The sequence below is a fragment of the Eretmochelys imbricata genome, chromosome 20 (genome assembly GCF_965152235.1).
Source record: "Eretmochelys imbricata isolate rEreImb1 chromosome 20, rEreImb1.hap1, whole genome shotgun sequence".
NCBI lineage: Eukaryota > Metazoa > Chordata > Testudines > Cheloniidae > Eretmochelys > Eretmochelys imbricata.
Window position 1 is genome coordinate 3,486,850 of NC_135591.1, and position 12,539 is coordinate 3,499,388.

A 12,539-nucleotide genomic window follows, 5' to 3' on the forward strand; every position below is an offset into this window, starting at 1 on the left:
AAAAGGAGTACTTGTGGCACCTTAGAGACTAACCAATTTATTTGAGCATGAGCTTTCGTGAGCCACAGCTCACTTCATCGGATGCATACTGTGGAAACTGCAGTAGACATTATATACACACAGAGACCATGAAACAATACCCCCTCCCACCCCACTGTCCTGCTGGTAATAGCTTATCTAAAGTGATCATCAAGTTGGGCCATTTCCAGCACAAATCCAGGTTTTCTCACCCTCCGCCCCCCCCCCCCCAAACTCACTCTCCTGCTGGTAATAGCCCATCCAAAGTGACCACTCTCTTCACAATGTGTATGATAATCAAGGTGGGTCATTTCCAGCACAAATCCAGGTTCTCTCACTCTCTCACCCCCCTCCAAAAACCACACACACAAACTCATTCTCCTGCTGGTGCTAACAATCTAAAACAAGCATCCAAGCAAGGGATGAGAACATGCCAAGGGCGCTCCTGGGAGGAGAAGGGCTACCGCAGAGAGGAGCATGAGACAGCTCGTTATGAAGGATACCTGCTTCTCGCCAAGTTTTATTTCTTCCCATGTGTAGCCGGCATCCCAAGTGCAGGCGGGAAGGAGGTGAGCCAGGGGAGGGTGGGCAGCAAAAGCCAACTCTGAGCAGGGTTATGAAACAGCAGAACGGGCCTGCCTGGTATGAGGGCTCAGGCTCCCAGAAGCCACCAGTGTGGAGATGGAGCCGAGGGGTCCCTGAGCATGGAGGCTGCACCATTCCTCTGAGTGAAGGCTCCCTGCTGATTTCATTAGCCCGTGAGATGCTGCTTACTTGTCTGGCAGCCCTGGTGGGGTTGGGGGTGACTTTGCAATGGCTCAAGCTCACTGTTTGCCCAGGAGAATTCGTCGCTACTGAATGGCCTTTGGGGGATCTCTAGCACCCTGGGAGCCAAGCCTGCCTGGCAACATGGTGAGGATTCCAGGGGAAAACCCCGGGGCAAGGGAAAGCCAGCTCCCTGCCCCCATCATGTAGGTAAACGCTCGTGGCTCCACTTGGTTCTGGCCTTTGGATCTGGCCTGCCCAGGGGAAAGCGGACCGCGCGTGTGATCCGCTGCCCTAGGGGAAAGGGAAGGCCTGGTCTATAATGAACCCATGCAGCAGCAAGGGCTGCACGGCTGAAGAGCAGGGGCAAAAGCTGGGTCTTTCCCAAGACAGGGACCCACCATGGGTCAAAAAGCAGGAAGCACAGAGCAGATCGCTACAAGGAGAGGGGAAATCTTTGAAGAGATGCTCATGCCTCCAGCTCACAGCTCAGGGGCTAGGAGTGCAGCTGATAAAACAGAGAGCCGACCAACAGTAGTGTAAAAAATACAAGAGCCCATACTGCCAGCCTGAGGGACCCTGGTGGGCAACCGACAGTGCCCTGTGGACTGCTGGGATTCTATGGCCCAGCACCCTTGCTGCAGACACGGGCTCCAGAATCTGTTTTGATTTGAAAAGAACCACGCTTCAGCTCTTTGGTTTTCAAAGAAAAGCCTGAAACCGTGAATGCAGCATCAGCTGATGCACTTCTGCCTGCCTGAGTCTGGGGAGAGACTGAAACAACAGCCCTGAGGAGGTGCAAACTGCCCCTGAAACAGCAGCTCTGAGTCCCCACTCATGGCATCTTAACTCTGAAAGCTCAAGAGGACAATTCCCTGGCAAGGCTGTTAACCAGTCCACTGCTGATCATTTCAGCAAAGGCTTTTTTAAATTCAGCCAAAAGCGCTGGCGGGTTGAGGTCCAGTCTGCGGCAGAGTGCCTGGGGATTTGCCTTCCACCCCCTATGCCCCAGCTGCTGGAAGAGCCGCTGGGGCAGTTCCTGGGAGTAGCTGTGGAAGGTGACAGCACGGACCCAGGAGGAATTTAAAGCTGCTCCCATGCACGCAGGAACGTCCCCAAACTCACTGATCAAAACCCCGGTGGGTCCCATTCCCAGATGACCAAGAAGCCAAGAACACAGAGCAAAGCTCGGCTTTCGGGAAGGACCTGGCTACCTCTCACCCAAACCCACCTGATTATCGTCCCGGTCCATGCTGGCATCGTCTCGCTTTAGGATGAACCTCTGTGGAAAGTCCACGTTCTTCTCGTCTTTGATGTGCTCGGAGAACCTTTGCTCGGGGCTGTGGGGAGGAAAGACGTCGTCACGAGGGGTAGGCAAAGGTGAACAGGAACCTTCCCTGTGTTACTCTGCTGCCAGGCAGGCCGGGCGTGCGAGGCAGAGGAGGTCGGGGCAGAGGTTCGAGGCTGCAAGCCACTGGGCGACTCAAGCTGCCGTCAGATCGCCCGGCCTGGTGCAGGCAGGCTGGGGAATCAGTGCATTCAAGGAAAGAGAAAGCTGCCACTCATGTCTGCACTTGGATTTGGGAGGGTGGGTCTCTAGGCTTCCCTCCTCCTTCATTCCCTCCTCCCCACACCCACACCCCTTTAAGGCCTGTTGGGATGAGGCTGTGAAATATCCCAGGAGTGCTTTGGGGAAGGGGAAGGGAAGGGGTTGCTTGGGAGGGGTTTCCCAGCCCTCCCCAGGGCTCTCCTTACATCCTGGTGTTACTGGTCTTGTTGATAATGACGGCTTTCCCAGTTTGGTCAACGTTATGGTCCATGCCGAAGTAGGCAGCTACCCTGTGCAAGAGCATCCTGTGATATGAGGTCATCTGAGGGAACTTCTTGACCTGACTGCTGAGAACAGAGGCGTATTCAGACGGCGTTAAACAGACCAGATTAACCTGGCGCAAACAGGGCTCAGCCCAGAAGGATCAGGGGCCTGATTCAACAAAGCATTTTAACACGTGCTCGGGTCTCGGCGACTCCATGCGCCAAAGCCGGGGTGGGATGGCTCACGGGCTTAACGCTGCTGAGCCGGGACCCAGGGAAGAAAGACCAGCTATGAGCCCCGGTCCTGATTCTCCAAGATGCCGCTTAACTTTAATCCCGTGCTTTGCGGCTTCGCTGGATTGGGGCCTCAGGACAGAAGCTGGTTCCAATGGGAGCTGGGTCAAGCACGGAGTTCTTTCACCCTATCTCCCGTGTAAAGCCATTTGAGAGCTCCCAATGACAGCTCCCGACCATACCCACAGGCTGTGTGAAGGGTGGGAGCACCCGTGGAGGGACAGGTGCTCTCAAGGGCTCTGGCAGGAACGAGAGGGGAGTAGGACAGGTTGAAAAGCACTTTGTGTTTTGAGCTGCTGCAGAGCAAGAGGAAAACCCTTCGAAAATCCCTGTTATTTCAAATCTCAAGCCCCTTGTTTAGAGGGGGCCTTACAAAACAGGAGCATCTTTAAAATGCATCCTTCAAACAAACAAAGCAGAAAGGGTCACTTTTGGACACGTCCAGGGATGGGCAGTGAGCTCTCGCTCTGACCTCCAGATGTTGGGGGGCACCAGCACCAGACGCCTGCCCCTGCCACTTTGCCCCAGCTCTGCCCTGCAAGGAGCACCTCTGGGGGAGAGAGGGCAATGGGTTTGCCTTGCCCCCCAGGCTTCTCTGCTCATAAGCTCCTGCCAACAGCTGAGCCAGCCTTTGTGACATAGGCCCTGGGAACCGGCCTCGGACCCAAACTCATTTCACACGGTTGGCGCTTTCAGTCACTACGACCTGGTCTGGATTCGAACAGCAGCTAGACAGCAGCTAGACAGCAAAAGTCTTCCCAGGCCCAGGAACGAGCCAGTCTCCCATGGGCCAGGGGCTGGCCTGCAGATCTGTGCTCAATTCCCTGCTCTGCCACAGAGTTCCTGTGTGACCCTGGGCAAGACACTAACCCCAACCCACCCATCGTCCAGCCAAACCTCTGACCTGGGTTTTCCAGGTGTTTCAAGCCCAGGCGAGCTTACACGGCTAGGAGGGTGGGTTAGAGTTTGAGTCTACTTTAACTCGGGCAGGAACCCGCCCATTTTACAGTGAGGACACTGGCTAAGTCTCTCAAGTGTGGATAGTCCTCCAATGCCCCCAGGGAGCCTCCCCCAAAGGACAGACAAGTTACCCTGGAATTGACACAAGTGACTGGGAAAGAATCCTAGAGCATCTCAGCACAAAGACCCATTGGCTATGCCCCAAGCCACACCCAAGCAAATGCAGAACCAATAAGGACCCAACAAGGCGGAGAGGGCTTTGCCGTGGGGAGGCTGGCACACAGCCTAGGCTGACCAGGGGGCCAGACACCCAGGTGAACTGTGCAGGGAAGACACATCCTGAAGTTTATCTGTGAAACGGGGGAACAGCTCTGCCCTGCAGCCCAGGGCTGTGGGAGGATAAACAGACACATTCAATATTGTCCAGTGCTCAGATCGGTGGCAATGGGAACCGTAGAGCATGGCAGATGGAGCAGGCTGTTTTCAAACAGCTCTCTTAGCAGATATGCATGAGCCTTGTTCTCGTCCCCCGTCAGAGTGAGAGCGCCTCCTACTTCCCAAGCCACCAGCCAGCTTCGCTTCATGCAAACTCTGCTGGCCACTTACTTGTTATCGCTAATAAATTCCAGAATCTCCTGTTCTAACTTTAGCAGCATCATTCGATCCCTGTCCAGAAAAAGTGGGGAGGAGAAGAAGGAATAAATAAATAAATCACGTTTCGAAGAGGAGAGAAGAATGCAGCTCGCTTCCATAATTGCAGATGAACACCCCTCTACCTCTGAGAAACAGAAAGTGCCTGGCATTAGCAAAGCTCCAGGCTGTTAAACATACAGGCTTCGCCCTCCCTCAGCTGCAGAGTATAAAAAAAATACATAATCAATGATGAGTCAAGTTTTTCCATTCAAGGCGATCCATTGCTGTATGGCGACTGTGTTTCTGGGATCCTTGCGCCGGTGGTGGCCATATGGATAGAAACACAAGCTAGTTATTTTTATGCCTAACCAGTGCTCGGAATTCAGTTTGATATTATTTATTACTGATATTGTGCCAGGCACTCTCCAGACAGGTCTTTGAGAGCTATTCAGAGGAAGGATTTTAGAGCAATTAAGGCTCCCTTCCTGCCTGTATTCAAACCAATTATTTTCCCTCCCTCGGTTTGAATCCATAATGCACAAGCACGTCTGTTTCACTAACCTGCAATAATGAAATTACTGCTCCTCCTGCCTGGGTTTATCAACCGCCTACTCTGGGCCAAGTCCCCCTGAACTCCAAGATGTGAAACCCACCGCCAGGGGGGTTTGCGATTCCTGACAGCCCCCTTCTGCCCCTCCCCCCCCCCACATTTTGTCTGCAGTCATGCAAGCCCTTCCCTTAATCCCTGGAGTGTGGAGCACCGGTTAACAGCATCTTCCTCCCTCCGCTCAATCAACTGGTGGTTTTGCCATCTTGCGACCTACCTTGGATTTTTTTTCAGTGTATTTACTAAAAATTCATGCAAATCTATTCCAGTGGAGTCTGTGTATTCTTGGCTGGAATCTGAAACAACAACAACAGAACAGATTAAAGGAAGCGTCCTGTCTTTTTGTTCAGAGTGTATTCAGAGCCTAGCGCTATGGGTCCTGATCCAGGACTGGGGCTTCTAAATGCTATGGAAACACAATTACCCATCACACAGGCAGCACAAAGGGAAAGTGACGGGATTCCTAGAGCCACTCTCTAGGGCTCAAAGTCACTGCCAGCATGAGTGCGTACGAAGCAATGGAGCAGACTCTGCTTAGAGATAGAGAAATTAGCCCTAGATTAGCAGTTTAAAGATTCTTACTACTAGCCATGGTCACAGAGTGTGGGGGAGTCAGGGCCCTGCACCCCCCACTTCCTGAGATTCACCGTGACTCTCAGCCAGCCAGTAAAACAGAAGGTTTATTAGACGACAGGAACCAAGTCCAAAACAGAGCTTGTAGGTACAGAAAACAGGACGTCTCAGTCAGTTCCATCTTGGGGGGTAGGGAGCCCAGACCCCAGTTCTGGGCCTCCCCCCAGTCTCCCCAGCCAGCTCCAAACTGAAACCTCCTCCAGCCCCTCCTCTGGCCTTTGTCACTTTCTCGGGCAAGGAGGCCACCTGATCTCTTTGTTCTCCAACACCTTCAGCTCTCACCTTGCAGGGGGGAAGGGCCCAGACCATCAATTGCCAGGAGACAGGGTGTCGGCCATTCTCTGTGCAGACACCATCACCCCTGCCCTCTAGGGTTCTGCAACAATCATACGCCTTTATCCCACCACCTAGATACTTAAGAAACGCATAGGGGAAACTGAGGCACCCACACAGTATTCAGAGGAAACATTAAGAATATTCCCACTTTGTCACAGCCATTCAAAAGGAAGGGAGACTGCTCTTGTGATTACAGGTTTCAGAGTAACAGCCGTGTTAGTCTGTATTTGCAAAAAAAAAATTGGTTGAAAGAGCAAAGTTTAAAATTTGCATCCAGAATGCGAATCATACCTGAAATCCTGCCGCTGAGAGTCACTCTTCTGCCAGCTCCACTGTGCTGGGGCAGGTGGAATGTCCCATACAGCTTTTCTACTACCACTTAAAGCTACAGCTTAGCTCACGAAAGCTTATGCTCAAATAAATTGGTTAGTCTCTAAGGTGCCACAAGTACTCCTTTTCTTGTGATTACGGCGCTTGACAGGGACCCAGAATACCTGGGTTCAATTCCTGGCTCTGCCACACACTCCTTCCACGATCGTGAGCAAGTCACAGAATTGCTCTGTTCCTCAGTTTCCCTAGCTGTAACATGGAGGGAGTGATAGTTCCTTAAACCCCCAGGGGCAGAGGGAAGATTAAAACAAGAATACACATCAGATGATCTGGTCACCGGGGCCCTATAAGAACCCACAAAGATCCAGAATAAAACAGTTTGCGAAGCATTGCAAACAACAATTAGAGAATCATAGAATCATAGAATATCAGGGTTGGAAGGGTCCTCAGGAGGTCATCTAGTCCAACCCCCTGCTCAAAGCAGGACCAATCCCCAATTAAATCATCCCAGCCAGGGCTTTGTCAAGCCTGACCTTAAAAACTTCTAAGGAAGGAGATTCTACCACCTCCTAGAAGGGAATGTTTTCATTTTAAAAATCTATTTAACATTCAGAGAAGTAAAAATCTTCATGCAAAAGTTAAGGAGGCTGAAAAGAAATCTGCAGGAGCCCGATGTTCTCAGTGCCTCCCCCCCACTACACTGTTAAACAGGTCACCCCCCCGCCCCCCGGCAGTGCTAGTGGGATGCCCTCTAGTGGCCAAAAGTGAACGCTTAGAAGCCTTCCACGTGAATTACTTTAGTACCCTAGACCTCAGAGGTCTCTTCACCATGAATATCCTTCTTTAAGTGGTAGTAGAAAAGCTGTATGGGACATTCCACCTGCCCCAGCACAGTGGAGCTGGCAGAAGAGTGACTCTCAGCGGCAGGATTTCAGGTATGATTCGCATTCTGGATGCAAATTTTAAACTTTGCTCTTTCAACCACTTTTATGTTCCGAAATTTTTAAAAAGGGATTCGTATAAAGCCTCTGAGTTGGACGTCTCCCAAACCCCTCTACAGCCCTGTCTCTATTGGTGAGTTTCACAAAGAGAAACTGAAAGCAGGAACTTCTCCGGGGTGGTGGAGTGGGGTTGTTTGTAGCTGTATCATTCAAAAACATCCAGATCTCCAAGACCATAAAAGGAAGCCACATGTCAGAGTAATAGAAATGTCGTCTGGACGGGACCTTGAGGGGTCAGCTAGTCCAGCCCTCCGTGCTGAAGCAGGATTTACTACACCTAGACCATCCAGCACTGGGGTGTCCGGTAGAGCACATTCCAGGTCACAGGAATGCTCCCCCTGCAACAAAACTCCAAAGGACCGTGCCAGGTAACGGAGATCTGCCTCCCTGCACTAACAGCTGAGTCCCGGCTGTCAGAACTCAGGAAGCAGGCTCCTGCAGCCCCACGCCAGTGCACTGACCTCTAGAGAGCATTTTCCTTGGTGCCTTCTCCTTATTCTTGTCTTTTTCCTCTTTCTCGGGCCCATCTTTTGTAGACTTCTCCTCTTCCTTGTCCGAGGGGCAGCTGACATGCAACTGAATAATGTCCTAGAAATAAGCAAAACAGCCCTTTGTTGAGCTCAACACTCCAAACGTGTCCTTGTGGCTCTTCGGATTCCACGCACAGCGGCTGGTGTGAGCAGCATCAGGGACCATGCACTTGATAGCTAAGTCACAGAATCACAGGACTGGAGGGGACCTTAATGGTCATCTAGTCCCGTCCCCTGGACTCATGGCAGGACTAAATATTACCTAGACCATCCCTGACAGGGGTTTGTCCAATCTGCTCTAAAAATCTCCAATGATGGAGATTCCACAACCTCCCTGGGCAATTTATTCCAGGGTTTAACCACCCGGACAGTCAGGCAGTTTTTCATAATGTCCAACCTAAAACTCCCTTCCTGCAATTTAAGCCCATTGCTTCTTGCCCTATCCCCAGAGGTTATGGAGAACAATTCTTCTCCCTCCTCCTTGTAATGACCTTTTATGCACTTGAAAACTGTTACATCCCCTCTCAGTCTTCTCTTCTCCAGACTAAACAAACCCAACTTTTTCAATCTTCCCTCCTAGGTCATGTTTTCTAGACCTTTCATCATTTTTGCTGCTCTCCTCTGGACTCTCTCCAATTTTTCCACGTCTTTCCTAAAATGTGGCACCCAGAACTGGACAAGACTCCCACTGAGGCCTGATCAGCGCGGAGTAGAGTGGAAGAATTACTTGTCTTGCTTATGACACTCCTGCTAATACATCCCACAACATTTGCTCTTTTTGCAACAGTGTTACACTGTTCGCTCATATTTAGCTGTCCCCCAGATCCCTTTCTGCAGTACTCCTTCCTAGGCAGTCATTTCCCATTTTGTATGTGTGCAACTGATTGTTCCTTCCTAAGTGGAGTACTTTGCATTTGTCCTTATTGAATTTCATCCTATTTACCTCAGACCCTTTCTCCAGTTTATCCAGATCATTCTGAATTTTAATCCTATCCTCCAAAGCACTTACAACCTCTCCCAGCTTGTATCATCCACATCCGTGATAAGTGTACTGTCTAGGCCATTATCTAAATCATTGAAGAAGATATTGAACAGAACCGGACCCAGCACTGATCCCTGGGGGACCCCACTGGATATGCTGTGCTCGGATTCATGTTTGTTTGGGGAAGGCAGTTAAGTTGTTAATTAAGATGCCTTTGTACACAAAGCAAATGGCTTGTCTCGACCAGCGAGCTAACGTGAGTAGAAATAGCAGGATAGTCGTAGCAGCAGTGAAAGCCCGGCGCCCGGGTTTCAGGTGGCTTTGAATTCGGTACTTCCCATGCTGCCATGGCTACACTGCTATTTATACCAGCGAGTGCAAGAATGCGCAGACGAGCAAGGGGATCACACCCCTCGCTCGCACTGTGGATGCGACCTAGGAAACGGAGCCATTGCTGGAAGCAGTTCTCCCTTGGACCAGCACGGAAAAGAAGCACTCACATTTTATGACCTGGCTAAATCTTGGCCTACCTGGGCTTCCAAGGGCCCATCCACAAAGGGGCTGGAGGATTCTTCACACACTGCCAGGCTCCTGACCAGCTTGAGCTTCGAATTAGACTGAAATACAAAGAACCACCACATGCATCTCACGCGCACTTTGACGTGCGACCAAGCCGCTCACTTCATCGGTGCCAATTAAACTGCTGCCGTCACAACGAGATGGCGGCTAAAATGCAAATTCTTGGAGCCGGCAGTAACACAGGCAAAAGCAGAGGTTTGTCGGTGTGAGGGCAACAAATTAATTCTTCTTTTCTAGAGAGCTTAATTGAGACTGACCCCACCATATTTGAGGAGAAAGGCTATTGTGCTAATCCACCGGACCACTTAGCCTCTGTTAGCATGAAATCTTGCCGAGCAGTTACACAGCCTGCTCCTGCCTCTGCAAGCCCGCACACTCAATAACCTGCCAAGTCTTAAACCCTCAATAAGGGGCAACCCTGAAACTGACTAAGTCTTTCGAAGCAGGAGGTGATGTTGCTGCTTCCCTTGGTTTAATGGCTGCCATCCCGTTTCCACCACACCTGCCTGCTCGACAACTTCGGGTGCTTCAGGTTCAAAGTAACGCTTTTATAACGCTTCAGGACTCTCAGCCCAAAATGTGTCACCCAACCACCCGAGATCCGGGGGAGCTCCGGCTCTGGGCAGCAGGGCTGAGCATAGCATGTGCTCTCCCACACCATGGCAGGGGGGTCACTGGCATGCCAGCCTTCCTGGCTGCTGGATACACTCCCAGATTAAGGCCAGATGGGACCATTAGATTGTGTCATCTGACTGCCACACAGAGTACTAAGGAAGAAAGAGGTGCCATTGGGCAGATTATTCCAGCCCTGTTGCTCTGAGTCAGCCATCCTAAGGCCAGACGGGACCACCCTGATCATTTAGTGTGACTCCCTCTGTAACATGGGCCCTGGGACCTCCCTGAAATCACCCGCTTGAACTACAGCATCTCTTCTAGAAAAACATTCAATCTTTATGGGAAAATCGCCAGTGACTGAGAATCTGCCACAGCCCTGGGGAAGTCATTCCAACGGTTCGTTACCCTCACTGCTAAAAAACGACGCCTTGTTTCCAGTCTGAATTTGTTTAGCTTCAAATTCCAGCCACTGGATTGTGTTAGGTCTTTGTCTGCTAAATAAAGGGAGCGCAGCAGGAAACAGATTAAAATCGTATGCGATCGGCCGGCTTGTGCCACAATATCCTCTGAAGAGGAGGGAAAAATAAGTGTAACTAGATGGCTGCGAAACATTATTTCCCACTTATATTTTTCACTTTTAGTTTAACTGGGTGAAAATTCACTCTTCCGCTGGGTCCATTGGTGGGTGAATGTCCTTAGTTGGGCAGAAAACAGATGCATCCAGGTAAACAGCCACCATGCAACTAATTGGACAAGCGAATTCCCTTCTGGAGTTTCACAGCCACGGGACGCTGTGGAGGGCACAGACCTAGCACAGTGGCTTGTCAGGGTCCCTGACTGCGCAGGCTGTCAGTGTAATAAGAGAGAGCAAAACAAGCCAGCGAGGTGTCCAAATGGCTGCGGCACTTGACTCGAGGAGATGATAGCTGGGGAGCTGGTTTAATGGCTGTTTCCAGAAGCACTAACTGGAGGATTGTGGAGTTCTGGGGTCAGTGTGGGACTCAAACCCTCTTCCCCGAGTAGCTCAGCGCTCCTGCAGAAGGCCGGGGGGGAGGGAGGGGGGGGCGGGGAGAGTGTCTCCTACCTTGGCTCTTTTTCTGGCGTGTCCATGATTTGAAGTCCGCCTCTGTGGAGAGAGGAAAGAGAACGTGGGAGGTTTAATCTGAACCTACGCCATGCTGTATAAACCGGTTTGCTAGAGTGACACATCGCAGGGCCGCCCAAACCCCACCGCGTACACAGCACGTTCCAGGCCAACCCTCTCTGGTGCCAGCAGGAGCAAGCGGATCCAACAGGAGGCAGCACAGATGGCCACCCACAGCCGCCTGTCAGACCCAAAGAGGCAAACTTTGCAGACAAATCAGCAGACCCCAGTCCATCTAGCGCAGTACGCCCAACTCTGCCAGTGCATGGCACCTGGTGCTTCAGAGGAAGGTGCAAAACCCCCCCAGTAGCAGCTGTGGGATAATCTGCCCCCACTTCAGGTCTAATCCTGGTCTCCAGTAATTAGAGACTATTTTAAACCCTGAAGCACGAGGTTAATCTCCCTTCACAAACTTGTCACCATGAATTATAAAGCCAATCGAAGCCAGGCCAGCTCTCTGGGACCTGGGTAGGCCTGATCACCAGGCCTGTGACAAGGCCCCAGCCAAAGACTGAACAGGAGCACGAAATGAAAGGTCGTAAATCCAGCCCAATCCAGCGTTGCAGGATATGAAAGACACAAGGTGGGAGAAGTAATATTTTTTATTGGACCAACAGCTCATTCACCAACAGACATCGGCCCAATAAAATATATTCCCTCTCCCACCTTGTCTTCCCAGCATAATAATGAAACATTATTTACTCGCGATGGGGAGTAGATATGCATATGTGATGGGGCCGGCTGGAGTGGAAACCATACCCTCTTTATAGTTCACCCTCAACAGATGTGAAGTCCAGCCACAGCGTGTTCAGAATCTGCCTTCCAGGCCTGGGAAAGCACTATGAAGAACTAGCCTTTCAGAACCTGCCACCTGCAGCAGCCCTCTTTGTGGTTTCAAGCCCTTGGAAGCAGACGCACACACAGAAGAGAGGTGCAAGAAGCGGATGTTAACATTTCCCCATCGTATGCACAACAAGTTCCCAGGAAGTGCCCGGATTGATTTGTCATTGAAATGACGCAGGTCTGAGAAGCCAGCGAGAGGATTCCGGCCTCTACCTCGCTAAGCCAGGACAGTTAAATGGGGACGTACCACCTAAGTCTGCCTGGGAAGGTTTCCTTTCTAGAGGAGCTTATCTCACAGTAACAACCTGAATCTCCGATAAAAGTCGACACCCCTCATTCTGCTTCGGCACCGTACTGCTTCTGTCCGATGCCAGCTTGAAGGAGAACAGCTGCAGAGCAATAAGAGGACTGCAGGCCACTGGGACAGAGAGAGGTGGGGTCTAGCAAATGCTATCCA

At 51.1% G+C, this 12,539-nt stretch overlaps 1 protein-coding gene across 16 annotated transcripts in view; it reads right to left on the reverse strand.

The window, feature by feature from the left end:
* Window positions 1-12,539, reverse strand: part of R3HDM2 (R3H domain containing 2) — a 108,038-nt gene that overhangs the window by 30,419 nt on the left and 65,080 nt on the right. For 15 of the 16 annotated variants that reach the window (XM_077838370.1, XM_077838371.1, XM_077838375.1 and 12 more), the window contains 7 exons: window positions 11,180-11,221; window positions 9,432-9,518; window positions 7,851-7,977; window positions 5,307-5,385; window positions 4,456-4,515; window positions 2,539-2,679; window positions 2,015-2,123 (listed from right to left, as the gene is read on the reverse strand). In XM_077838370.1, coding sequence (XP_077694496.1) covers window positions 2,015-2,123; window positions 2,539-2,679; window positions 4,456-4,515; window positions 5,307-5,385; window positions 7,851-7,977; window positions 9,432-9,518; window positions 11,180-11,221 — 645 coding nt within the window. The remainder of the gene's footprint in view (window positions 1-2,014; window positions 2,124-2,538; window positions 2,680-4,455; window positions 4,516-5,306; window positions 5,386-7,850; window positions 7,978-9,431; window positions 9,519-11,179; window positions 11,222-12,539) is intronic. The other variant, XM_077838376.1, reaches the window with a different exon arrangement.